At 49.5% G+C, this 26,302-nt stretch overlaps 1 protein-coding gene across 4 annotated transcripts in view; it reads right to left on the reverse strand.

Moving 5' to 3' along the window:
• The window catches only part of abcg4a (ATP-binding cassette, sub-family G (WHITE), member 4a), a 162,469-nt gene that overhangs the window by 23,492 nt on the left and 112,675 nt on the right, over positions 1 to 26,302 (reverse strand). For all 4 annotated transcript variants that reach the window (XM_038779898.1, XM_038779899.1, XM_038779902.1 and 1 more), the window contains 3 exons: positions 19,323 to 19,373; positions 13,023 to 13,168; positions 8,658 to 8,781 (listed from right to left, as the gene is read on the reverse strand). In XM_038779898.1, the coding sequence (XP_038635826.1) occupies positions 8,658 to 8,781; positions 13,023 to 13,168; positions 19,323 to 19,373 (321 nt within the window). The remainder of the gene's footprint in view (positions 1 to 8,657; positions 8,782 to 13,022; positions 13,169 to 19,322; positions 19,374 to 26,302) is intronic.

A 26,302-nucleotide genomic window follows, 5' to 3' on the forward strand; every position in this document is an offset into this window, starting at 1 on the left:
GAATGTTGAGTGCCTGGAACCCGTTGCCAGGGGAGGTTGTGGTAGCAGATACATTCAAAAGGCATCTTGACAAACACATGGATAGGATGGGTATAGAGGGATACGGCACAAGGAAGTGCTGAGCGTTTTGGCCAAGTTTGGGTCATGACCGGTACAGGCTTGGAGGGCCGAAGGGCCTGTTCCTGTGCTGTATTGTTCTTTGTTCTTTGAATGGAAATCAACAGAATGTGGAAACCCTGCTTGTGGGCAACAGTCAACAAAATGTCTGGCGGGCTACATTCAGAACCCAGATGGGTCACAGGGGGCCACAAGTTGCCCACCACTGGTCTGGAACCAATGGGTCACAGCCGCAGGATAAGAAGACAGCCATTTCAGAACATAAGAAATAGAGCAGAATTAGTTCATTCGGCCCCTCAAGCCTACTCCACCATTCCATAAGATGCCGGGTAATCGGATTGTCGCCTCAACTCCACTTTCCTGCCAACCATAACCATTGACTCCCTTGCTGATAAAAAAATGTGTCTAACTCAACCTTGAATATACTCAATGACCCAAATACCACTGCGTGAGAATTCCAAACATTAATGGCCCTCTAAAGAAGGAATTCCTCCTCAGCTCTATACATGGGCGTCCCTTTATTTTTAAACTGTTCCCTCTAGTTTTAAATGCCCCCTCCCCCCGCACAAGAGGAAAAATCCTCTCAGCATCCATCCTGTCAAGTCCCCTCAGAATCTTAGATGTTTCTGTCAGATCTCATTCCTCTCAACTGTGTAGGCCCAACCTGCTCAACCTTTCTGCTGAAGGCAAATCCCAGGAATCAGCCGAGTGAATCTTCTCCGAACTGCTCCAAAGGAATGGATGTTCCTCCTTATGTCAGGTGACCAAAACCGTACATGATACCCTAGGGCCTGGTCTTAGCAATTTAGGGCTGAGACTGGGAGAAATCTCTTCAGTTTTGTGGATTTTTGGAATTTCTACCCAGAATTCACAGTTGTTGAGTATATTCAAGACTGAGACTGATAGACTTCTGAATGCAAAGGGAGTCATGGGTGGGAAGCTATAGCTGAGATAGAAGATTAGCTATAACCCTACTGAATGGTGGAGCAGGCTTGAGTATCCACCTGGCCTACTCCTGCTCTTATCTCTTATGTTCTTAAGTGTTTGTGAAGTCAATCCCATAGAATCCCTACAGTGCAGAAGGAGGCTATTCGGCCCATCAAGTCTGCACCGGCCTTCTGAAAGAGCACCCTACCTCGGCCCACTCCACTGCCCTAGTCCCATATCCCCAGTACTCCATCTAACCTGCACATCGCAGTCCATTACAGCACTAAAAGAGGCCCATTCGGCACATCAAGTCTGTGCTGGCCATCAAGCACCTATCAATTCTAGCCCAATTTCGCAGCACTTAGTCCGTAGCCCTGTATGCTATGGTGTTTCAAGTGCTCATCTAAATTCTTAAGTTTGGTTATTGACCCCTCGACTGAGGGGAAGAGATTCTTCTCATCTACACTATCTATGTCCCTCATAAATTTGTACACCTCAATCAGGTCCCCCCTCAGCCTAACCAGCCTCTCTTCATAGCTGAAACACTCCAGCCCAGGCAACATCCTGGGGAATCTTCCCTCTCAAGTGCAAACGCATCCTTCCTATAGTCTGCTGACCAGAACTGCACACAATACTCCAGCTGAGGCCTAACTAGCGTTTTATACAGCTCCAGCTCCCTGCTCTTATATTCTATGCCTCGGCTAATAAAGGCGCCTGTGAGGTGTGTGTGTGACTGAGCGGGGCATTCCCAATTACGGCTGATTTAATTGAGGTCTCTATTCCAATTCTCAAGCTCCCTTCATCATCTGAGGGTGGAGAAAACTATTGTCCCTTCCTTCAGCCTCTGCTCCACCTGAACCCAGTCCCTATGCTACTAAGACAGTCTTGTCATTCACAACTCCTGAACGACCGGGACTTGGAAAAACATATTTGCATTCCTTCAACAGAAAACCCGCTCCACGGGGGGAAAAAAAGAGAGGCTTTAATTTTGGAAGGAACAGAAAAGAGAGGGAAGGAAACTTAGAACTCTGATCAATATTTAATGAGCTGCAATGCCATATCATGACAGAAGGTGGCAGTCAACACTACAGTCTATGATTGAGCTGCTGGGGTCATTGTCCCTCCATTCTCTTAAATGTATTTTACGCGAGGCAGATGCTGAGAAATCCTTTGGACTCGGGTCTGGGCTATAGCTGAGATGATCCTCTTTAAATATAGAAGTCAGAGGTCAGTTTACTTGTTCTTGATGAAACCTTTGCTGATTATACTGAGCACAGGCTGTGTTCGAACATGGATAGCCGCCATCCCACCCCAAGACCAGGACCACTGCTGCTCCGGCTACTTGTCAAGACATGTGATAGGGAGTGAGAGATTCTACCCCTGTTTCCTATCCCCTTTATCCCCCCCCCCCCCCTCCCCACCCTTCTCAGCAAGCAAGCTATGTTGGAACCTAGTGAAGATTGGAGAGAGATTTAAAACCTGTAGTTTAATATTTATATACCCCCGTGCTGTACCTGTCCTGGGAGTGTTTGATGGGGACAGTGTAGAGGGAGCTTTACTCTGTATCTAACCCCATGCTGTACCTGTCCTGGGAGTGTTTGATGGGGATAGTGTAGAGGGAGCTTTACTCTGTATCTAACCCTGTGCTGTACCTGTCCTGGGAGTGTTTGATGAGGACAGTGTAGAGGGAGCTTTACTCTGTATCTAACCCCGTGCTGTACCTGTCCTGGGAGTGTTTGAAGGAGATAGTGTAGAGGGAGCTTTACTCTGTATCTAACCCCGTGCTGTACCTGTCCTGGGAGTGTTTGATGGAGATAGTGTAGAGGGAGCTTTACTCTGTATCTAACCCCGTGCTGTACCTGTCCTGGAGTGTTTGATGGGGACAGTGTAGAGGGAGCTTTACTCTGTATCTAACCCCGCGCTGTACCTGTCCTGGGAGTGTTTGATGGGGACACTGTAGAGGGTGCTTTACTCTGTATCTAACCCCGTGCTGTACCTGTCCTGGGAGTGTTTGATGGGGACAGTATAGAGGGAGCTTTACTCTGTATCTAACCCCGTGCTGTACCTGTCCTGGGAGTGTTTGATGGGGACAGTGTAGAGGAAGCTTTACTCTGTATCTAACCCCGTGCTGTAGCTGTCCTGGGAGTTTTTGATGGGGACAGTGTTGAGGGAGCTTTACTCTGTATCTAACTCTGTGCTGTACCTGTCCTGGGAGTGTTTGATGGGGATAGTGTAGAGGGAGCTTTACTCTGTATCTAACCCCGTGCTGTACCTGTCCTGGGAGTGTTTGATGGGGACAGTGTAGAGGGAGCTTTACTCTGTATCTAACTCTGTGCTGTACCTGTCCTGGGAGTGTTTGATGGAGATAGTGTAGAGGGAGCTTTACTCTGTATCTAACCCCGTGCTGTACCTGTCCTGGGAGTGTTTGATGGGGACAGTGTAGAGGGAGCTTTACTCTGTATCTAACCCCGCGCTGTACCTGTCCTGGGAGTGTTTGATGGGGACACTGTAGAGGGTGCTTTACTCTGTATCTAACCCCGTGCTGTACCTGTCCTGGGAGTGTTTGATGGGGACAGTATAGAGGGAGCTTTACTCTGTATCTAACCCCGTGCTGTACCTGTCCTGGGAGTGTTTGATGGGACAGTGTAGAGGAAGCTTTACTCTGTATCTAACCCCGTGCTGTAGCTGTCCTGGGAGTTTTGATGGGGACAGTGTTGAGGGAGCTTTACTCTGTATCTAACTCTGTGCTGTACCTGTCCTGGGAGTGTTTGATGGGGATAGTGTAGAGGGAGCTTTACTCTGTATCTAACCCCGTGCTGTACCTGTCCTGGGAGTGTTTGATGGGGACAGTGTAGAGGGAGCTTTACTCTGTATCTAAACTCTGTGCTGTACCTGTCCTGGGAGTGTTTGATGGGGACAGTGTAGAGGGAGCTTTACTCTGTATCTAACCCCGTGCTGTACCTGTCCTGGGAGTGTTTGATGGGGACAGTGTAGAGGGAGCTTTACTCTAAATCTAACCCCGTGCTGTACCTGTCCTGGGAGTGTTTGATGGGGACAGTACAGAGGGAGCTTTACTCTGTATCTAACCCCGTGCTGTACCTGTCCTGGGAGTGTTTGATGGAAGGCGGAGAGAAATGTATATCCGGGGCAGCACAGTGGCACAATGGTTAGCACTAGCTGTCTCAGCGCCAGGGACCCGGGTTGATTTCCATCTAGCGACTTTACACTTTCTCCCCGTGTCTGCGTGGGTTTCCTCCGGTGTCCTGTTTCCTCCCACAGTCCAAAAGCGTGCGGGTTAGGTGGATTGGCCGTGATAAATTGCCCCTCGGTGTCCAAAGATTAGGTGAGGTTACGGGTTTGCAGGGCAGTGTACCTCCATAGGGTGCTATTTCAGAGGGTCTATGCAGACTCGATGGGCCAAATGGCCTTTTTCTACACTATGATTCTATCTAACCTGTGCTGAACCTGCTATGTGTGTTTTGGGACAGTTTAGTGGGAGTTTTACTTTGTATCTAACTCACGCTGTAGCTGCCCTGGAATTGTTTGCTGGGCCAGTGATTTTTAAAAATTCATTCATGGGATGTGTGCATCGCTGGCTAAGTCATCGTTTACTGCCCATCCCCGATTGCCTTGGAGAAGAGAGTTCTAGGATTTTAACCCAGCAACAATGCAGAACAGGGCAGAGGGAGCTTTTTCCAACCCTTGATGTATTTGCCCTGAGGGTGTTTGATGGAGACAGAGCAGAGGGAGATCTACTCCCATTTGGAAGCAAGTGTTCGTATTAGTGAGAGGCAGCACGGTTTTGTGAAGGGAAGGTCGTGTCTTACTAACTTGGGGCGGGATTCTCCCCTACCCGGCGTGACGGAGGGTCCCGGCATAGGGGAGTGGCGCCAACCACTCAGGGGTCGGGCCTCCCCAAAGGTGGGGAATTCTCCCCACCTTTGGGGGCCAGCCCCGCGCCGGAGCGGTTGGCACCAGAAGACTGGCGCAAAAACCGGCGCCCCCGGCAGCGGGGCTGGCCGAAAGGCTTTCGCCGGTCGGCGCATGCACGATGTGGGGTTCTCTTCCGCTTCCGCCATGGCAAAGGCCGTGGCGGCCGCGGAGGAGAAATAGTGCAACCAGGGCACTGGCCCAGAGTCTGAGCGGGGGGGCCCCGATCGCGGGCCTGGCCACCGTGGGGGCACCCCCCCCGGGGTCCGATCGCCCCCCCCCCCCCCCCCCCCCCCCCCCCAGGACCCCGGGGGCCTGCTCGCGCCGCTGATCCCGCCGTTCCAGAGGTGGCTCAAACCTCGGCGGCGGGAGAAGGGCCTCCTAGCGGCGGGACTTCGGCCCATGCGGGCCGGCGAATCACCGCAGGGGCCTCTCCGATCGGCAGTGGCGAGATTCCCGCCGCCGTCGCCACTTCCCGGTGGCGGAGAATCTCTGCCACGGCGGGGGCGGGATTTTCGGCGGCCCCAGGCGATTCTCCGACCCTGCTGGAGGTCGGAGAATTTCGCCCTTGATAAGAGTTTTGAGGAGGTCACAAAGATGATTGATGCAGGTGGGGCAGTGGATGTTGTCCATATGGACTTCAGTAAGGTGCCTGGAACTCACTGCCGGAGGTGGTGGTGGAAGCAGGGACGATAGTGACGTTTAAGGGGCGTCTTGACAAATACATGAATAGAATGGGAATAGAGGGATACGGACCCCGGAAGTGTAGAAGATTTTAGTTTTGACGGGCAGCAAGGGCCTATTCCTGTGCTGTACTTGTCTTTGTTCTTTGTTGTTCTTAACCCATGATGTACTTGCCCTGGGTGTGTCTGATAGGACACTAAACCCTGAAACGGAAGGCATTTCCAATCATTAACATCCAGCACCCTGTTAAACAGAACTTCTTCCCTCCTCTGCTCTACAAAGAAGCAATAAAATATGTCATGAATTATATCATTCGGTGCAGAGCACACAAATTGCTAAACGAGCAAAAGACCAAGGTCTATCGACTCCCATTCTGGTGGTCACGTGATACAACGAGAATTGAGTTGCTGACTAATGCAAGAGATCAATCTCTGTAAAAATGAGTCTGCAGCAGAGCCAGATCTGAGGTCAGGACAATCCCCAGCAGTGGAGAGATATGGGAACAGTCAAGGTTATGTCACCCGTCTCTCCGATCATCCTACACTCGCGACCCCCCTTCCCAACACCATCATCATATCTGAAATTCTTCAGGAATTGTCCCGAAAATTTTATTAACTGAGAAAAGTTTGTGTGTGTGTGTTTTTTAAGTGGACTGCATTCCTCTAAATAAGAAAGCTCACAGCTGGAGGGAAAATGGAACTAGATTGTCCACCAGCAGCTGTGTTGGTAAAAGTCTTTGTTTCACTAATTTTCCATTTTCACGGAGATGGGCAGTGCTACTGGTTATTGCAGAGTCACTGTGAGATTCTGCGGGGTTGTATATCAATTTAGTGCAAGAGCGAGGCAGGATGCTGCTGATAAGGCAGGTGTGGTACTCTCTGGCTACAGAGAATTGGTGCGTAGAGATAACACAGAGGCTGCGATAGACAGAGTGATGTTTATCCAGCCACTTCATCACATTTACCGGGACCCAGCTCAAATTGCACCACACACAGTTAATTACTTTAAAATATGTTTGTTATGTTGACAAATTCAGCAACCGGTTTGAGCACAGCACGATCCCAAAACAGAATAAAGAAAGGCCTGAACGGCTTTGGTGGTGTTGGCTGAGAAATGAAAGGTTGGCTCGGGGGACGCTCTTCAGAAAGTGTGATGTGATCTTCAAAGCCCAGTGGAACCAATGGAGGAGGGGGCGGCTTGGTGGTGCATTGGTTAGCACTGCTGCCTCCCGGCGCCGAGGACCCGGGTTGGATCCCCGCCCCCAGGTCGGTCTTTGTCCGTGTGGAGTTTGTACATTCTCCCCGTGTTTGCGTGGGTCTCACTCCCACAACCCAAAGATGTGCAGGTTAGGTGGGATTGGCCACGCTAAATTGCCCCTGAATTGGAAATTTATCTGCAAAGCTTTTAAGAAAAAGAACCAATGGATCATCTGAAAGAGAGTTGGAGGAGATTCCATCTCTCATTAGAATATTATTTGGCACATCTTCAAAGCGCGGAGTTGAATCCTTTCATGCCTGTTTTTAATTCCTTCTTGCTCGCAAGGAGAAGCACTTACCCCTCATCCCTAAAGCAATTTGACTCAATTGATTGGCTTACTCATTATTTCCTTTATCTATTCTCAGGATGTGGTCATCGTTCGTAGGGCCATTTATTCTGGTTATTGCCAATCCCTCATTGACCCTTAGGAAAGCGGTGTCTGTTAGTTACAATTCCGGAGCAGCAGCAAAGTCAGGCGGCAGCCATTTTGGAGGCTGCTGTTGTTTTGCCAGCTCGAACAGACAGCTCCTAGGGAGGCCATGGAGGTGGAATGAGGCGGATAGCCATCATACACTGCTGCTAGTTGGCTCCGCCGATTTGTTTCCAAGGCAGTGAACATGCCCAGTCGCCGAAACAGAAGTTGAAAAGGAAGCTCAAGGAGCCGTTACTTGCTGGCGAGTACCTTTCCCGTTTCCCTCCACCTGCTGGTCCTTTGAAAATCCAAAACTGTCTCTGGGATCCTGGGACAACCTATGGGACAGCGATTTTCAAAGCTCGTCCGCACCAGGCCCCAGTACGTAGAAATTCCCACCCCTGGTTTCTGAGTTCAAATAGCTCAACACTGTCCAGGACAAAGCTGGCCACTTGATCAGCCCCGCACCCAATATCTTTAATATTCACGCCCTCCACCACCGATGTTCAGTGACAGCCATGTGTGCCATCTAAAAGATGCACTGCAGCAACTCTCCAAGGCATCTTCGCCAACATCTTCCAAAGCTGTGACCTCTATACCAAGAAGGCCAAGGGCAGCAGACATATAATAATAATCTTTATTATTGTCACAAGTAGGTTACATCAACACTGCAATGAAGTTACTGTGAAAAGCCCCTAGTCGCCACATTCCAGCGCCTGTTCAGGTACACTGAGGGAGAATTCAAATGTCCAATTTCACCTAACAAGCACGTCTTTCGGGGCTTGTGGGAGGAAATCGGAGCGCCCGGAGGAAAGCCACGCAAGCACGGGGAGAACGTGAAAACTCCGCGCAGACAGTGACCAAATCGGGAATCAAACCCGGGTCCCTGGCGCTGAGAAGCAACAGTGCTAACCACTGTGCTACCGTGCCGCCCATATGAACACCACCGGTTTCAAGGTCCCCTCCAAGTCACTCGCCCATCCTGACTTGGGAGTATTATCGACATTCCTTCACTGTCACTGGGTAAAAATCCTACATCTCCCTCTCTACCAGCACTTTGGGTGTATCTACACCACTGTATCAGTTGAAGGCCGTGTCTCACCACCACCTTCTCAGGGGATTCTGCCAGCACTGCACACATTCCATTATTAAATAGAAAAAAGTAACATAAAATTTTCTTGATGCAGAACATGCTTGAAGGTCCATCGGTATACTCCTGCTCCCATTTCCCGTTAGATCGGAAGTCACAACCCACGTACCCACAAAGCATGTTTCGCCGATTAGAAACTGGTTTCTGCTGCACTGATAGAGGATTAGGAAAACACTGTACCTTGTCAAACATCTCAAAGAGTTTGGCGCTGGGCTGATGGATGGTGCAGATTATTGTTCTCCCGCCCTGAGCAAGTGACTTCATCAGCGATACGACCTGGAAACAGGAGGCGCTATCTAGGCCACTGTGATAGAGGGAGGGAGGGGGAGAAAAACAGGGAGACATCGTGAGTAGAGCTTTAAAAAAAGAGCGTAAAAATTGTCTGGCACTCACAATAAAACCTAATGACCATTTCTACCTCCTGAGCCTTGAGTAGTGGTGTGTGGCTGATTGCCCATTCACGGCCTGCCTGACAAAGCTGGAACTTTGCATTATTCCCACTGCTTTTCTTGCTCTCCAGTGACCTTTCCCTTCCCTTTTGGTCAGTCGGGTTTAGGTTGTCAACACCCCCCCCCCCCCCCCCCCCCCCCCCGCCGTTGGTCATCCTGAAGTCTCCCGGCATGAAAAGCTACTGCCTCAAGCTAACGCAGGAGCAGAATATTGAGTTCCCTTTACATTTTATTTCTTCTGTTTATTGGTCAGCAACATGTTGGAGATGGGAAAACGGTTGTTTGACTGGGTGAGTAAGAAACTGGGACGTCCTATAACGTGCCTCCAGGAATAAGTCCAATCAGAGTTGGCAATCTTAGTTGTGGCTCGATCATATCCAGAAGACGTCACCATGTTTCGCAGCCTTCCAATCAAACAACTGAAAATGCAATACAAGCGGACTTTCTGTGTCTGATACAATGGAGAAGGTAACTCTGCACTCATTGCCAACACAATAGGGACCAATACAATTTCCCAGGGCCATAGTTAAGCCTTAGGCACAGGTAGCAAAGGAGAAAGGATCAGAGAAGTTCAAGTGTGGACAGAGGATTGACATGTGGGAAAGCAACAGCGTCTATTTTTGCAAACCCCTTTAACTTGAGCTCACCCAAAACCCCTGCTGTCTGTTTTTCTACTCACACCATCACCCACCCACTCGTCACTCTCTCTGCTCAGTGACCGACTCTGGTTTTCGCTCCATTGATGCCTCGATTTTAAAATTCCCATTCTGGTGTACAAAATTCCTCCGTGCCCCTGTAAGTAACCTCCTCCAGCCCCTTCGAGATCAGGCTGTTGCTGGGATACAGGAAGCGGGGATATACAAACAGCAGTCCTGCCTGCAGTCACTTGGGCCCTAAGTTCTGATATTTCCTCCCTAAACATCTCCGACTCTTTATTTCTCCCTCCACCTTCAAACCCATCTCTTTGGCCAAACGTTTGGTCACCTGTCCTGATGTCTCCTTCCGCCGATCATGGTCAAATTGTGTGTGATAATTGTTGCGAGCTTTGTTGAATTAAACTTTTGACCAGGTTATTTCATCCTCTTCCTCCATCCCAGTGGATAAATGGCAGGTCTTCACTTAGCAGTTGTCCAATCGGCTCCTCCAGCTGATTGCCCAAGGGTCATCCCATGGGTACCCCGTTTTATGCCACCCTGCCGACTGCATTTGGGCTCCGGCTGGTCGAGCCAGAAGTGGATCTGTCTGAGAGTCGGAAAAAATCCATGGTCCTGCCTCTGAGATTGGTCGGACCCCCAAAACCTCAGACCCATCACTTCCATTCCTCCTGGCTGTGCCCCTGGCTTCAGGCCTCGCATGCATCATGCCTGTGTCAACAACCCCTCCCCACCATCCACCACCTCTCCCAAACTATGCCCCCGCAATTTTAAATTGGAGACTGCTTCTGAGCCTGTGGGACAGAAGCTCATTTTGTTACTGAACCTGAGAGCTGCATCTTGCTACTCTTGCTAGGGTGGCACGGTAGCACAGTGGTTAGCACTGCTGCTTCACGCCTCCAGGGTCCCAGGTTCGATTCCCCGCTGGGTCACTGTCTGTGCGGTGTCTGCACGTTCTCCCCGTGTCTGTGTGGGTTTCCTCCGGGTGCTCCGGTTTCCTCCTACAGTCCAAAGATGCGCAGGTTAGATGGATTGACCATGATAAATTGCCCTTAGTGTCCAAAAAATGTTAGGTGGGGTTACTGTGTTATGGGGATAGGGTGGAGATTTGGGCTTAGGTAGGGTGCCCTTTCCAAGGGCCGGTGCAGATGCGATTGGCCGAATGGCCTCCTTCTGTACTATAAATTCTATGATTTTACTGCGCAGCGCTGCACGTACTGAGAATGGCCTTCAAGCATTAGATTTCAGCCTCTGATGGTAAGTTGGCGAATTTCAATCTCCGACAACTGGAGAGCCTTAAGCTGCCATCCCACTTCTTTGGCTCGTCTGTGACCTGCAAATTCGCCAGTGCTAAAATGACGGTGAGATGCTGCATCAATGGGGCTTCTGTTTAATCTGGGGGCTCACTTGAGTCAACAACGCAGAGCTGAAGGAAGGACGTTTCACCGCTGTAGTCAGGTAGAGAGGTGGCTGCTTGGCACAACTCCAGGAAGCTGCAATCAGACCCTTGGCTCGGGCCTCACAAGTGGATTTCTCGATGGCGGGGAAGCCTGTTCTTTGGCATCCACTCCCTTCGCATCTCATATTCCTTCTTCAAATGCCCGGCTTTGTTTGCCCGTGGTTTCATTTTTCTTGCCTGTATTCATTTCTGTCTTTCCCATTCAGCATTTCCCCCTTTGCACAGCACTCCCGAGATACTCTTCTATGTGCGCAGTGCTGTACAATGGTGGCTCTTGCTGTTTGTCCAAACCATTTTCATTGAAAAGAGCCAGAGAGAAAAAAAATGGAAGGCGACAGATGGCCACAGAGAGAATGGCTCGGATGACTCATTCACAATTTTGCTCTGAGACAACGTTCCGCCTTGTTCGCCCTGCAGGAGCAGGTTTTTGAGACGCAGTGTGTGGGAAACACCTTTGACGCAGTTGTGACATTAATATCATCCTTGTTTTAAGAATCCTTCCATTGCCTCATCCCCTCCTTATCTCTGAATCTCCGCTATCCCTATAACCCTCCGACATCCCTGTACTCCTACTATCCTGGCCTTTTCCACGTCCCCGATTTTAATGGCTCCAACACTGGCGGCCTTGCCTGCAGTTGTCAAGGCCCCAAGCTCTGGAATTTCCTCCTGAAACCTCTCAACCTCTCTCTTCCTTCCAGACACCCTTTAAACCCGGCTCCTTTGACCAAATTTCTGGTCATCTGCCCTAATAATCCCTTCAGGGGCTCAATGTCAAATTATGTTGCTCGTGTTATCATAAAATGTACAGTGCACAGGAGGCCATTCAGCCCATCGAGTCTGCACCAGCCCCTGGTGGGGACACCCCACTTAAACCCACACCTCCATCCCATCTCCCTAACCTAACCTAACCTGTTTTTTTTTTGGACACTAAGACCAATTTAGCACAGCCAATCCACCCAATTTGCACATCTTTGGACTGTGGGAAGAAACCGGAGCACCCGGAGGAAACCCACGCAGACACGGAGAAAAGATGCAGACTCCACACAGTCACCAAGGTCGGAATTGAACCTGGGAACTTGGAGCTGTGAAGCAACAGCGCTAACCACTGTGCCACCTTGCCGCCCCTGTGCTACCGAGCCGCCCCAAGTGCTTCAGGTGTTTTACAATTCTGAAGGCACTATAGAAATGTATGTTGTTGTTAATCATCTGTCGCTGGAATATCGACCAACACGGCTGCCCTATAACACTGTGCTCAATGTCCAATCAGGGCAGCACGGTAGCATAGTGGTTAGCACAGTCGCTTCACAGATCCAGGCTCCCAGGTTCGATTCCCGGCTGGGTCATTGTCTGTGTGGAGTCTGCACGTTCTCCCTGTGTCTGCGTGGGTTTCCTCCGGGTGCTCCGGTTTCCTCCCACAGTCCAAAGATGTGCGGGTTAGGTGGACTGGCCATGCTAAATTGCCCCTTAGTGTCCAAAAAATGTTAAGTGGGGGTTACTGGGATAAGGTGGAGGTGTGGGCTTAAGTAGGGTGCTCTTTGTAAGGGCCGGTGTAGACTTGATGGGCCAAATGGCCTCCTTCTGCACTGTAAATTCTATAAGACATAGGAGCAGAATTAGGCCACTCGGCCCATCGAGTCTGCCCCACCATTCAATCATGGCTGATGTTTTTCTCATCCCCATTCTCCTGCCTTCTCCCCCTAACCCCCTTATTAATCAAGAAAGAAATCAGAGCAAAAGGTTGATCATCCCCTGCACCACTGCCTTTTGGGATTACCATGGTTACACGGTAACTCCAATGGCCCAGGGGAATACTTTTGGACGTGGCACTGGGTGTTATCTGAGGTGCTGTTGGTGGCTTCTTTATTGCAGCCTCCAGTGGGAATGTAGCACAAACCAACACAGAATGAAACTCCAAATGGGCCGACTCAGTTAGGCCATTGCGCCAGTGGGTAAAGTTACCTCTGGGACGCGCCCTTGTTATTACCTGGTTGGCTCATCAAAGAACATAACGGGCGGATTGTTGACCAGCTCCAGAGCGATGGCTAGGCGCTTGCGTTGTCCACCAGACAGTGAGAGAGTACGGGTGTTGGAACAGTCGAGGAGGCCCAGGGCGGTCAGAATCTCATTTACCTTTAAGCAGGGTGCAAAGTGTTAGAACCAGGTAGAAGGTGAACCAGGTAATGGTGACAGAATCATACAAAACATAGCCCATCGTACTGCTACAAACCACGCTTTCCTCACTCTCAATATAGTTAAAAAGTCACAAATTCCCTTGTCTCAAGGAATTACGTTTTTCGAAACACTGGGACAAGAGCCCTCAATCCAATTTTGTTACTAGCCACAATGACGTTAAATGCGAAGGTATCCCATACCCCAGAAGGGTAATTGGAAATCCAGTGAGGAGCAGTCGGTCGTTGTGTGAACAACTAATAAAGGATATTTATTAAAAGACAAACACACACTACAAGAAGGACTACAATAATAATCTTTTATTGCCACAAGTATGAAGTTACTGTGAAAAGCCCCTAGTCGCCACATTCTGGCGCCTGTTCGGGTAAGCCAGTACGGGAATTGAACCTGCGCTGCTGGCCTTGTTCTGCATTACAAACCAGCTGTCTAGCCCACTGAGCTAAACCTGCCCAGAGACTTGACTATACTGTGACACTTAAGTGGACTAATGACTATACTCACAGAATTCTACTTGAAACTATCCCTTGGACCCAGCCACCTACCTAAACTCTGAGACCCCCCTTTTCCCAAACAACATCCAATTTTAAAGTTTATGAGCTAAATCCAATCAGTAATTACCACAACCAGGTTACAGTGGCCACACCTGAGAACAAGTCTTCAGGTGCAGCAAAGGCAAACAAATGGCTGCTTCTTTTGGGAGACTACTGCAGCTTGATGCAGTTCTGATGTTAGCTGCCTTTCTCTCTCTCTCTAGTTAGGGTTCTATGGTTGTACTATTTCTTTTCCTTTGATCTTATCCACCCTGTGCAGTTGGCTTATGGCAGGTCTGTGTCCATTTCCTTAACTCTCCACTTTGAATTTACCACCTCTGTAGCCCCATTGCTTTCTCTAGTCACAGATGTAAAGCACTTGTTTCCCACTGACAGGCAAATTTGCATCTCAACACTTTTCCTGATGTCTGCCTCCAATCACTTCCCTGTTATACTTTGTTTTTTAATCTTAATTTTCCCCCATTCTTAACAGTACTCTGTGCCAGCTGTGAAAAAGCCATCTAATTATTCCCACTGCTATTAAGGGTGACTTTTGTTGTCCTAAGGCTCCTGATTAGCGAATATGTTAATTGTCACTATTATTGTGCATTCCTTTGATGTTTTGGTCCAGAATTGGACAGGTCGAGAGTGGGCAGGAGACTGGTACTATAATATTCTTGGTCTCATTGTACTAACACAGGGATGAGAAAATGAAAACATTACATTTATTAATAAGCATCCTACAGTGGCCATGAGGTCTACAAGGAAGAAGAAGATCATTAGACATTGAAACACTTCCTGTGATGATGGTGACATGGTAGCACAGTGGTTAGCACTGTTGCTTCACAGCGCCAGGGTCCCAGGTTCGATTCCCGGCTTGGGTCACTATCTGTGCGGAGTCTGAACGTTCTCCCTGTGCCTGTGTGGGTTTCCTCCGGGTGCTCCGGTTTCCCCCCACAAGTCCCGAAAGACGTGCTTGTTAGGTGAATTGGACATTCTGAATTCTCCCTCTGTGTACCCGAACAGGCGCCGGAACGTGGCTTTTTACAGTAACTTCATTGCAGTGTTAATGTAAGCCTCTTGTACCAATAAAGATCATTATGAATGGCAGAGCAGGCTTGAAGGACAGAGTGGCCCCTTCCTTTAGTATGAAGCATTCTGTGTCTAATTAGCATTAAACACAGATTTGAGAGTGTAGATTTAACGGCCATCGTGTGGTGGGTAGTTCTTAGGGACTTTTTTCAGCTATCCTCAGCCGTCGACAGAATTCCTCAACTGAAACAAATCAACCATTAGCGTGTTGATGTACAAAGCAGGCCCACGAGTTGTGTCCATTAGTCATCAGAACAGAAATCCCCTCCTATTGCTCACTAAATGTGAACTAACCACATGGCCATTTGGAATATTTCCCAAATAACCTTACTGAGTCATTTCATAACGCAGTTATCCGTACTGTCCTTATTTTGTAAGAATCCCAAACAACTTGATGTTAAAACACTCATCCTGGTGTTTAAATCCTTCCATGACATCACATCTCCAAATCAAGGTAGCCTCTCACAGCCCGACAAACTTCAAAGATCACTGAGCTCTTCCGATATTGGACTAGTGCACATCCCTCATTTCCGCCAGCCATTTTTGATGGTGGTGTCCTCTGCTGCCAAGCCCCTAAAGTTCTGAAATTTCCTTCCTAAACCCCACCACCTCTTTCTTTTCTGTTGAAACACCCCTTAAAGTTACCACGGTCTGTCCTCGTGTCTCCTTGGCCTGGATTTTCAAAATGGCAAGCGCTGGGCACCTGTCACCCACAGAGTCAGAGGGTAAACATGTCCCCCGCCAACCTCAACAGTCCACTGCCATTTTGTGCTCAAATGGCCGGCAGCTCTCCAAACTATCCAGGCACAGCGCTGTAGTGGCTGGAAGAGGTACTACAGCGCTATGCCGGAGACAAAGACCCTGGAACTAGGGTGCTGGTAAGTACCAAGGGTTCCCGGGAATCGTGAGGGGTGTGATGTCGCTGTTGGGGTAACCGACAGGGGAGGGAGGGCCGGAGGTCTCTGTAAGGGAGGGAACCCCGAATCTGAAGGGGCCTTCTCTTGGAGCCACCTAACCCCTTCCAACCCAAGATTGAGGGTGCAAACTATTTCTCTTTCCCACCCTCAGCCATTGTGTGCCCAAAAGCCTAAAAGTTAAGTGGGCCCTTATTTGGGGCATGGGCCTCCTGTTCGAACCCTGTCCATTCCACTGTAAAATTGCATTCAGATTCGGGTAGGTAGGGTCCTGGAGGGAAACCCGTCCGTGCTATTTTAAGCTCCCCACCCCCATCTCAGAACCCATCGGGAGGGGCAAGTAGAATTATGGCCCTCCTTTAATTTGGGGTGAATACTTTTGCTTGACAACACCCCTATGGACCACTTGTCACTATGTCAAGGGCACTATATAAATGCAAGTAGTTGTATGGAGTGAGCCTCTATGCCCTTTCTCTATCCAATTCCCCTTCAAAGAAGAGAAACAGTTTTTGGTATCATTCTGTACTTTTAGAGCACAGAAAACCAGTTCTTTATTATTCATAGTGACTCCCTTTCGTGTCCTTACAGGTCAACGTAAGCAGGTGGCCACACAAAACACAGGAGAGGAGTGAAACCAAATTGGGCTAAGATTTCTCCCCTAAGGCCCTGATTCAGCTTAAAGGCAGCTGATGTGTTGCACAGGCACACTGAGGTAATTTCATGAATTAGAAACTCCACCGGAAGCTTTGTTAAGTGGGAATGCATTATTATCAGGAATTGCGCCATATGTAATCATCCCTTGTGCACTGAGCTTAGAACGAAGGAAGGAGACGTCACAGAGCAGGGCTCTTATCCTCTTGTACCTGCAGCAGATATTTTGACAGAGCTATCCAACGAGTCGCCTTCCCTTCCTCTCTCCCTGTACGTTTCTCCTTCAAGTATTCACCTAATCACTTTGTGGAAGTTATCCTTAAATCTGCTTCCATCACCTTCTGAGGCTGTTGCGCTCCTTTCTTTAGCCATTTACCGCCCTGTCAGTGAACGGTTTCCCCTTATTTACTCTAACCCAGCCGGTATGCGGCGGCTCATTGATGTGCCGTGAAGGCTCCACAAGTGTGGCACAAAATAAGTTTCAAAATAATTCATGATTAATGTAGATAAACTCAATCTAATCTTTGTTTTCAGCTTCATGGTCGGCATCTCCAAGTCCCGAAGAACCTCAGGCCTCCCGCGAACGTGCCGACTGGGAATGGGCTGCACATGCTCAGTTCCTCCACCTTCGCCCCATTTTTATTTCTATCAGTTTATTTTCATTTCTTCCATTGATCTGTTTTTCCCTCACCATTGTTCCTCCCCTCCCCCCCACCCCACTTGGGCCACCTGTTCCTCGTTGCCCTTTGACACACTGCTCCCCTCTGTTCTGACATTCACACATTCTAATCTCTTTATGTTCTGCTATCAGCGCCCTTCTTAGCCTTAATCACCCCCATTTACATTCCTTTTGTCTTTCTGTCCACAGCATCTTTGTCAATCTCCATCTATCATTGGCCCTCGATCCAGCCCCACCGCTCCATCCCCTCACAAATCTGACCCCATTTCCAGTTCTCGCTAGCTTTGACAAAGAGTCATCCAGACTCGAAACGTGAGCTCCCCTTTCTCTCCACAGATGCTATGATGTGGAGATGCCGGCGTTGGACTGGGGTGAGCACAGTAAGAAGTCTTACACCACCAGGTTAAAGTCCAACAGGTTTGTTTCAAATCACTAGCTTTCGGAGCACTGCTCCTTCCTCCCGTGAATGAAGAGGTATGTTCCAGAAACGTATATATAGACAAAGTCAAAGATGCAAGACAATGCTTTGAATGCGAGCATTTGCAGGTAATTTGCAAGACTTAATTACCGGCAAATGCTCGCATTCAAAGCATTACCTTGCATCTTTGACTTTGTCTATATATTCGTTTCTGGAGCATACCTCTTCATTCACCTGAGGAAGGAGCAGTGCTCCGAAAGCTAGTGATTTGAAACAAACCTGTTGGACTTTAACAGACTTTAGGAGTCTGCACGTCCTCCCTGTGTGTGCGTGGGTTTCCTCCGGGTGCTCCGGTTTCCTCCCACAGTCCAAAGATGTGCGGGTTAGGTGGATTGGCCATGATAAATTGCCCGTAGTGTAAGGTTAATGGGGGGATTGTTGGGTTACGGGTATACGGGTTACGTGGGTTTAAGTAGGGTGATCATTGCTCGGCACAACATCGAGGGCCGAAGGGCCTGTTCTGTGCTGTACTGTTCTATTCTATGTTCTATGTTAACCTGGTGTTGCAAGACTTCTTACTGTCCACAGATGCTGTCACATCTGCTGAGATTGTCCAGTATTTTCTGTTCTTGTTTCAGATTCCAGCGACCGCAGAAATTTGCTTTTATCTCCAAATTGTTTTATGTTGGTAATCCGAACTGTGCATGCACCGTCTGGGAACAGGCCGTACATGCCCAGTTTGTATTTTTTACATTGGTGAGACGCATAGGCCGAACTGATGTTAAAAAATCAGAACTAGGCATGCATGGCCCTTTCCGGCTGGCTCATGCACAGGAGATGCCAGGTTTGTTGGGGAACTGCGGATGCTGACCACAGAGGTGAAGACAAAGGCCCATGTGCCTGCACAAAAATCAAAAACACAAAAAGGGCGCAAAAGAATGGGAGAAGCGAGGGAGAGGTGGAGAAGTTGGTGGAAAAAAACCGGAGAGAAGAGAGGAAGAGATGAAAAATAAGTTCCCATTAAGGGAAGAAGACAAAGGTAAGAAACAGGAACCAATAAGAGTTAAGAAAAGGAGCAACAGGCGCTAATATTATTTTTGGCATGTGAACAGTCATTGTAAACTTATTAAACTGCTGAAAATTAGATTAAATGGTGGCTTGAAGTATTTATTTGGAGGTTTTACAGACCTCCTTTTGCAAGAGAGCAGTTCAGTTGGATAGAATAAGAGGTGTGCCTGAAAACCTTTTACAGGATAAAAGGTGCGCCACAACGTAAAAAGGTTGGGAACTACTGCTCTATCCAACACCCCTATCAAATCTACTGTTAACGCTCTCTGCTCAAAGGAGAACATCCGAGTCACTTGACATAATTGAAGTCTCTCAATTCTGGTAAATAATCTCCTCTGCACCTTCTCAAAGGGATTGACATCCTTCCTAAGATGTGGTGGCCAGGAATTGAACACAATACTCCAGCGAATTCTCGACATGTGCTCACATTATGCAAAGCTTTCTCGCGGGAGTGCTAATTAATAAAACGTATTGTTATCTCGCAGATTACCTCCTGTTTCAGGGACCCAGAATAGGACTAGAAAATGACTGCAGCATAATTACACGCAGACAACCCAGGCTGGAAGCTCGACTGACATTTAGCAAGTCTATTTTGGTGCAAATACATTTACACTTCTCCTGAATTCAATTTTTAAATGCATTATTTGGAGCCACGTGCAAATAGCGCCTTCGCCGGTGTGATCGACTAAACTGTAGCCCAATCAATTTCAAATTGAATTACCCGAAGAGTTCTGTGACTCACCAGTTCCTTTTTAACTTCCAATTTCTCCTTCAGTTTAAGGTGGGCCGAAACCTGTAAAAATAAAGAAAAACAATGTTTTAAATAACTTAGCGTTCAAGGTCTTACTTGTGAAACTCTGGGCGGGATTGTCTGGCAGTGAAAACAGCTCTTAATGGGCTGGCGGCAGGAAATTCCGATTCTGCCGACGCCAACGGCATTTCGCTCCCGTTGGCGGTTGCGCTGGCGGAGAACCTGATGCGCGGGGGTCACCATCGACAGGACCACAAGGTTCCACCAGCAAGAAGAACTGGAAAGTTCAGCCCTATATGTCTGGTATCAATAACTAACAAACTCAGAAATCAAAGGTTTCAATTCCACAGTGCTACGGTGTTGAACCAGACCCTAACTTGTTAGCAAACCGGACAAGACCCCAGCGATTTTTCAATTTGTAAAACTGAGGAATGGATTCTTCGCCCCCAGGAGTGACAAATAGGGATCTTTTATATTGAAATAAACATTATCTTTAACAAAGTATTAAGCACATCAGCATTACAGAAAAATAGCTTGCAATTATCAGTTAAACAGTTCTAAAAAAAAAACAGGGAAGCACTTTTAGAACTTGTACCATCTCTAGTTCCAATTAAGCAAAGCCAATTGCAGATCAAAAGCCACTTACAAATAAAGTTAGCAAACACAGAATTACTTGCTGTACCCTTGCGTAGAAATTTCCTTTCAGAAAATGAGAGACCCTTTCAGGCACAACGTGGAAATACTTCTGTCTTTTTAGACTCAAAAATCCTGCAGCCAAAACCGCTTGCTACAGACCTGGTTCCTCCCATTAATTATATCATCTCTGAGGACCATCTGAACAGAGGCTAAACACAGTCCCTTTCATAGAATCATAGATTCCCACTAATTGTCTGATGACCACCTTAACTGAGGCTAAACACAGTCCCTTTAATAATATATACCCCAGGAAATGTTCGTTCCATTAACCCAATATAGGTAAACAAGTACATGGTTGGAATGAATGATTATCTCACTTTTATGACATCTTAATTGCAGCTGTGCAATTACACAGACTGGCCACCTTAACCTAAGTTCCAAATAGCATTTCTCAAACAGATATATATATATATATATATATATATGAAATACAATCTATATAAAAACTTCCCACATTCATCGCAACACATTTTCACGATTTCATTACCAGGTTATTAATTAATTTGTTTTGAGAGACATTTCACTCCCACATATGTAATCTGACAAGTATTTGAGCTGAATCCTCGTCCTCACCAATTAAGATTCTCTAAATATAGACACTGGAGATACCTCGGCTGCCACATAACTGAGGAGATATTCACAGAAAGCAGCCAGTGATAATTCTGGGCTACCAGGCCATCGATGGGTTAAACCATTAGCCATTCGTATGGAGTACTGGCTACTTAATGAGTCCCATAAGCTCCCCAAATCTGAGTAAGGGAGAAACAAATGAACAACATAAACTAGGAGGATATAAATATAAGACCATTACGTTTTTTTAAAATTCTTTCCCGGGATGTGCATGTTTCTGGAGAAGTCAGCATTTGTTACCCATCCCCAGTGGGTGGTTTACGAGGCCAGTTCAGAGGGTAGTTAGGAGTCAACCACATTGCTGTGGCTCTGGACTCTTAGGTAGACCAGACCAAGTAATGATTTGATTTCCTTCACCAAAATGTATTTATTATGAAATGAAAAATGAAAATCGCTTATTGTCACGAGTAGGCTTCAATGAAGTTACTGTGAAAAGCCCCTAGTCGCCACATTCCGGCGCCTGTCCGGGGAGACAGGTACGGGAATCGAACCATGTTTGGTCTGCTTTAAAAGCCAGCGATTTAGCCGAGTGAGCTAAACCAGAATCAGATGGGTTTTAACAACAATTGATGATAACTATCATGGTCACAATGACTGAGAACAGCTTGATATTCCAGGTTTATTGATTTAAGTTGCACTAGGTGCCATGGCAGGACTTGAACTGGTTTCCTGAGAGCATTAACCTGGGCCTCAGGATTACTAGTCCAGTGATATTACCACTATACTATCATCTCTATCAAGTTAAATCAAGCCCACTTGATTAGCACTTCCATCCACCAGGTTCAACATTCACTCCCTCCACCACTGAGACGCAATGGCAGTGTGTACCATCCACAAAACAGGCGGTAGCAACTCATAAAGCATCTTTGGCAGCACATTCCAAACTCACAGCCTTCACCCTCTACAATAACACGAGCAGAAGGTCACGGGAACACCATTACCTTCAAGATCCCCTCCAAATCATACGGGCTGGTTTAGCACAGTGGGCTAAATAGCTGGCTTGCAATGCAGGACAATGCCAGCAGCGCGGGTTCAATTCCCGTAGCGGCCTCCCCGAACAGGCAGTGAAATGTGGTGACTAGGGGCTTTTCACAGTAACTTCGTTGAAGCCTACTTGTGACAGTAAGTTATTATTATTAAGTCACACAACATCCTAAATTGGAGCTGTATTGTTCTTTCACTGTTGCTGGGTCAAAATTCTGGCACTCCCTTCCTAACGGGCTCTGGGGGTTCCTGCAACCCACGGGCTGCAGCGGTTCAAGAAGGCAGCTCACCACCACCATCTCAAGGGCAATTAGGGATGGGCAATAAATTTCGATCCCTGTAGGCCCAAGAGCTGTATCTAATTCCTTCTTGAAATTACACAAGGCCAAAACATTGTGTAACTTCAAGATGGATCAGATATAGCTCTTGGGGCTAAAGGGATCAAGAGATGTAGGAATCGTGGTTCTGAACTTGAAAATCAGCCATGATCATAATGAACGGAAAAGCAGGCTCGAAGGGCCGAATGGCCTCCTCCTGCTTCTATTTTCAATGCTTGGTTTGGTCAGCTGTGCCGTCGTCCCGTGAATAAATTAGAGAATGCAATTGTTATGAATTAGTAATATATTAATTAATATTTGATTAATTAATTATTATTATTTAATTCAATAGGGAATTAAGAAGACGTGTCAGCACTCGGGAAAGGGGAACTCAATAACAAAGGAGGTGGTTAAAGCAAAATGCTGAGATGCTTTAAAAAAACCAGACAACAGAAAGGTTAAGATAAGCTCCTGTGCTGCATATTTTCGCAAAGACCTTTAAGTGAGTGGTTTAATTCACGTCACCCAGTAATGCAACAAGCACAAGTGCGGAGGAAAGGATTTCTACAATAACGGCAACTTTCCTTCAGAAACATGTCAAACTCAAAATCTTTCTTGCAGAAATGGAAGTATTTCATGAATCACCTTTGACTCGGTTGTTTTTGTGGTTCTCGGAATGCAGGAACAAATGGCTGCCATTCAACAGCTCAGGGCTGTTCACTCAATCAGTCGGGTCTTGGCAGGTCTACAACACAAATAATTTTACTGCCTATGCTCCAGGTAAAGACGCTGGGCGGAAATCTCCGCAACGGCCGACGCCGTCGTGAAACCCGGAGTGTTTCATGACTGCGTCGGAGCCCACTCCTCGCCCCCTATTCTCCCCCCCTCCGGGGGGCTAGGATGGCGTTTCGTGAAACGTGGCTGCCGGGACTTGACGCTGGCGTCAAGCCAATAATGACGCGGCCGGCGGCGCCAAATAACGTCAGCTGCGCATGCGCGGCTGCCGTCTTCCCCTCCGCTGTCCCGCAAGATGTGGCGGCTTGATCTTGCAGGGCGGCGGAGGGGAAAGAGTGCGTCTCTTGGAGACGCTGGCCCGATGATCGGTGGGCACCAATCGCGGGCCAGTCCCCTCCCGAGCACGCCCATGGTGCTCGATCCCCTCTCCGCCCCCCACAGGCCCCAAACTTACCTTTTGCGCTATGTTCACGCCGGCAGAGACCAGGTGTGGTTGTCGCCGGCGAAAAAGGCGACCCGCGATTCTCCGAGCGGCGTGTCGCAAAACGCGACATGCCATTTTGGGGGGGGTGGGGGGTGGGAGAATCGATGGGGGTGCCAGAGCGGCCCTCCCGCGATTATCCCACCCGGCCTGGGGAGCGGAGAATCGCGCCCACTAGCCGGGATTCTCTGTCCCATTAGCCCTGTTTTCCGGTGTGGTGCGTCCCCGCCGGAAGTGGGATCCTCCGTTCCGGCAGTTTGCCAATGGGGTTTTCCCAGTATGGACATCCTACGTATTCGGGAAACCCGCGGGAGTGGGTGCACTGCCAGCCAAGCGGAAGATGCCGCCAACAGAGAATCCTGCAGTCCATGTTGATTGTATTTACTCAAGGTGGCTAAACGGCCAAGGAAACCAATATATGACACGACAGATAACATCTCCGAAGGTTAATGGCGGGATTCTCCGTCCAGTGGCAGAATCACGAAGCACGACCTGGCGGAGAACAGCACGTCAGCTGAAAATCAAGTCTGACACTAGGCACCGCCTGGAATGCCTTGCCCCGGTGCCTCAACAGCGGCCTGAATGCATTCGATGCCGCACGTATAGTAAATCCGCTGGCCTATCGTTAACGGGCCGGCCCGGTATTCTCTGGGCCTCCAGCGATTCTCCGCCTCCGCCAGGAGGAATTACCGACAGCGAGGCTCACTCGTGGTATTTAAAATTGGGAAACAGGTGCCGTGGTTGCTCAGGGAGAAAGAGAGGAGGTAGGACATGTTCCCAAAGGTCCAGGGTGGGGGGGTGGAGTGAGAGGGGGTGGGGCCAGTTCCCAGGACGATGTGCGGTGATGACCCCAAGAGTGGCGCTCTGGGGTATTATGAGTATTATGGGGGCTTGCATCACTGTCCGGTCCTGTCTTGTTACTCAACGAGTCCTGGGGTTGCGGCCAGAAGCGGTAACACCAGAAGGGCCCGCCTCAATGCCAGGTGATCCTGCAAGACCCAAGATATGACTCAAGGTTGGATCACGGGTAGGGGATGGTGGATGGGCAGTATGGAGTTGGTAGGGTAGGGTTGGTGCGGAGGTGGTGCGGTGCTGGGGTGGAGGTGATGGAAGGGTGGTGTGGAGGCGATGGGGTGTTGGGTTGGAGGTGGTGGATGGGTGGTGTGGAGGCGATGGGGTGCTGGGCTGGAGGTGGTGGAGGGGTGGTGTGGAGGTGATGGGGTGCTGGGTGAGATTGATGGAGGGGTGGTGTGGGGGTGATGGGGTGCTGGGTGAGGGGGCAGGGGGGTGGTGTGGAGGCAGTGGGGTGCTGGGTGGGGGGGGTGGAGCAGTGTTGTGGAGGCATTGGGGTGTTGGGTTGGAGGTGGCGGAGGGGTGGTGTGGTGTCGGTGGGTGCTGAGGTGGAGGTGATGGAGGAGTGGTGTGGAGATGATGGGGTGGAGGTGGCGGAGAAATGATGTGGAGGTGATGGGGTGCTGGGTGAGGGTGATGGGGTGCTGGGTGAGGGGGAAGAGGGGTGGTGTGGAGGCAGTGGGGTGCTGGGTGGGGGTGTGTGATGTGAACAGCAGTGAAAACGTTCTCATCATCAGAGGGAACAATGTTGTGGAGGCGATGGGGTGCTGGGGTGGAGGTGGCGGAGGAGTGGTGTGGAGGCGATGGGGTGCTGGGTTGGAGGTGGCGGAGGAGTGGTGTGGAGGTGATGGGGTGGAGGTGGCAGAGGAGTGGTGTGGAGGTGATGGGGTGGAGGTGGCAGAGGAGTGGTGTGGAGGTGATGGGGTGGAGGTGGCAGAGGAGTGATGTGGAGGTGGCAGAGGAGTGGTGTGGAGGTGGCAGAGGAGTGGTGTGGAGGTGATGGGGTGCTGGGGTGGATGTGGCGGAGGAGTGGTGTGGAGGTGATGGGGTGGAGGTGGCGGAGGGGTGGTGTGGTGTCGGTGGGTGCTGAGGTGGGGGTGATGGAGTAGTGGTGTGGAGATGATGGGGTGGAGGTGGTGGAGGAGTGGTGTGGAGGTGATGGGGTGCTGGGTGAGGGTGATGGGGTGCTGGGTGAGGGGGCAGAGGGGTTGTGTGGAGGCAGTGGGGTGCTGGGTGGGGGTGTGTGATGTGAACAGCAGTGAAAACGTTCTCATCATCAGAGGGAACAATGTTGTGGAGGCGATGGGGTGCTGGGGTGGAGGTGGCGGAGGAGAAGTGTGGAGGTGATGGGGTGGAGGTGGCGGAGGAGTGGTGTGGAGGTGGTGGGGTGGAGGTGGCAGAGGAGTGGTGTGGAGGTGATGGGGTGGAGGTGGCAGAGCAGTGGTGTGGAGGTGATGGGGTGCTGGGGTGGATGTGGCGGAGGAGTGGTGTGGAGGTGATGGGGTGGATGTGGTGGAGGAGTGGTGTGGAGGCGATGGGGTGCTGGGGTGGAGGTGGCGGAGGAGTGGTGTGGAGGTGATGGGGTACTGGGGTGGAGGTGGCGGAGGGGTGGTGTGGAGGTGATGGGGTGGATGTGGCGGAGGAGTGGTGTGGAGGTGATGGGGTGGATGTGGCAGAGGAGTGGTGTGGAGGTGATGGGGTGCTGGGGTGGATGTGGCGGAGGAGTGGTGTGGAGGCGATGGGGTGGGGTGGTAGGGTGCTGAGGTGAGGGGGGCATTGGGTGATGTGGGGGTGGGGGGGCAGTGTGCAGGTGATGCCAGGCGTTCCATAGGGATACGACAACTCAGCCGGGCTCACTTGGTTCCCCGATGCCGCCCTCCACCTCGGCGACTGCCCATTCTCTGGGCCCACCAATCCTGCCCAATGCCTGCCGCTCTACGACGGTGAGGGGCCGCAGGTCTGGTAGTCCCCATCCAGTCTGCTCTCTCTGTGGTTGTGCACCGCCTTCCCATGGGCGGGGGAGACAGAAAAGGCACAGTTTGAGGCAGTCGGATGTGGGTAGCACAGCTGGGTGCGCAGCTAGTGGTCCGTGTGTGCAGGGCACCCAGCCTTGGCGGGCGTTTGGGTGTTGGCATGTGGTGCAGGGTGGGCTGCGAGCAGACCCTGGCTCAAAAGACCTTTTGATTATTAAATTGTGGAGGAAGAGGCACAATACCACTAATTAGTTTTAATAAGAAAAAAGTTGTTAAACATGAAAAGTTGGATTATTATACAAT

This window comes from Scyliorhinus canicula, chromosome 19, assembly GCF_902713615.1.
Source record: "Scyliorhinus canicula chromosome 19, sScyCan1.1, whole genome shotgun sequence".
NCBI lineage: Eukaryota > Metazoa > Chordata > Chondrichthyes > Carcharhiniformes > Scyliorhinidae > Scyliorhinus > Scyliorhinus canicula.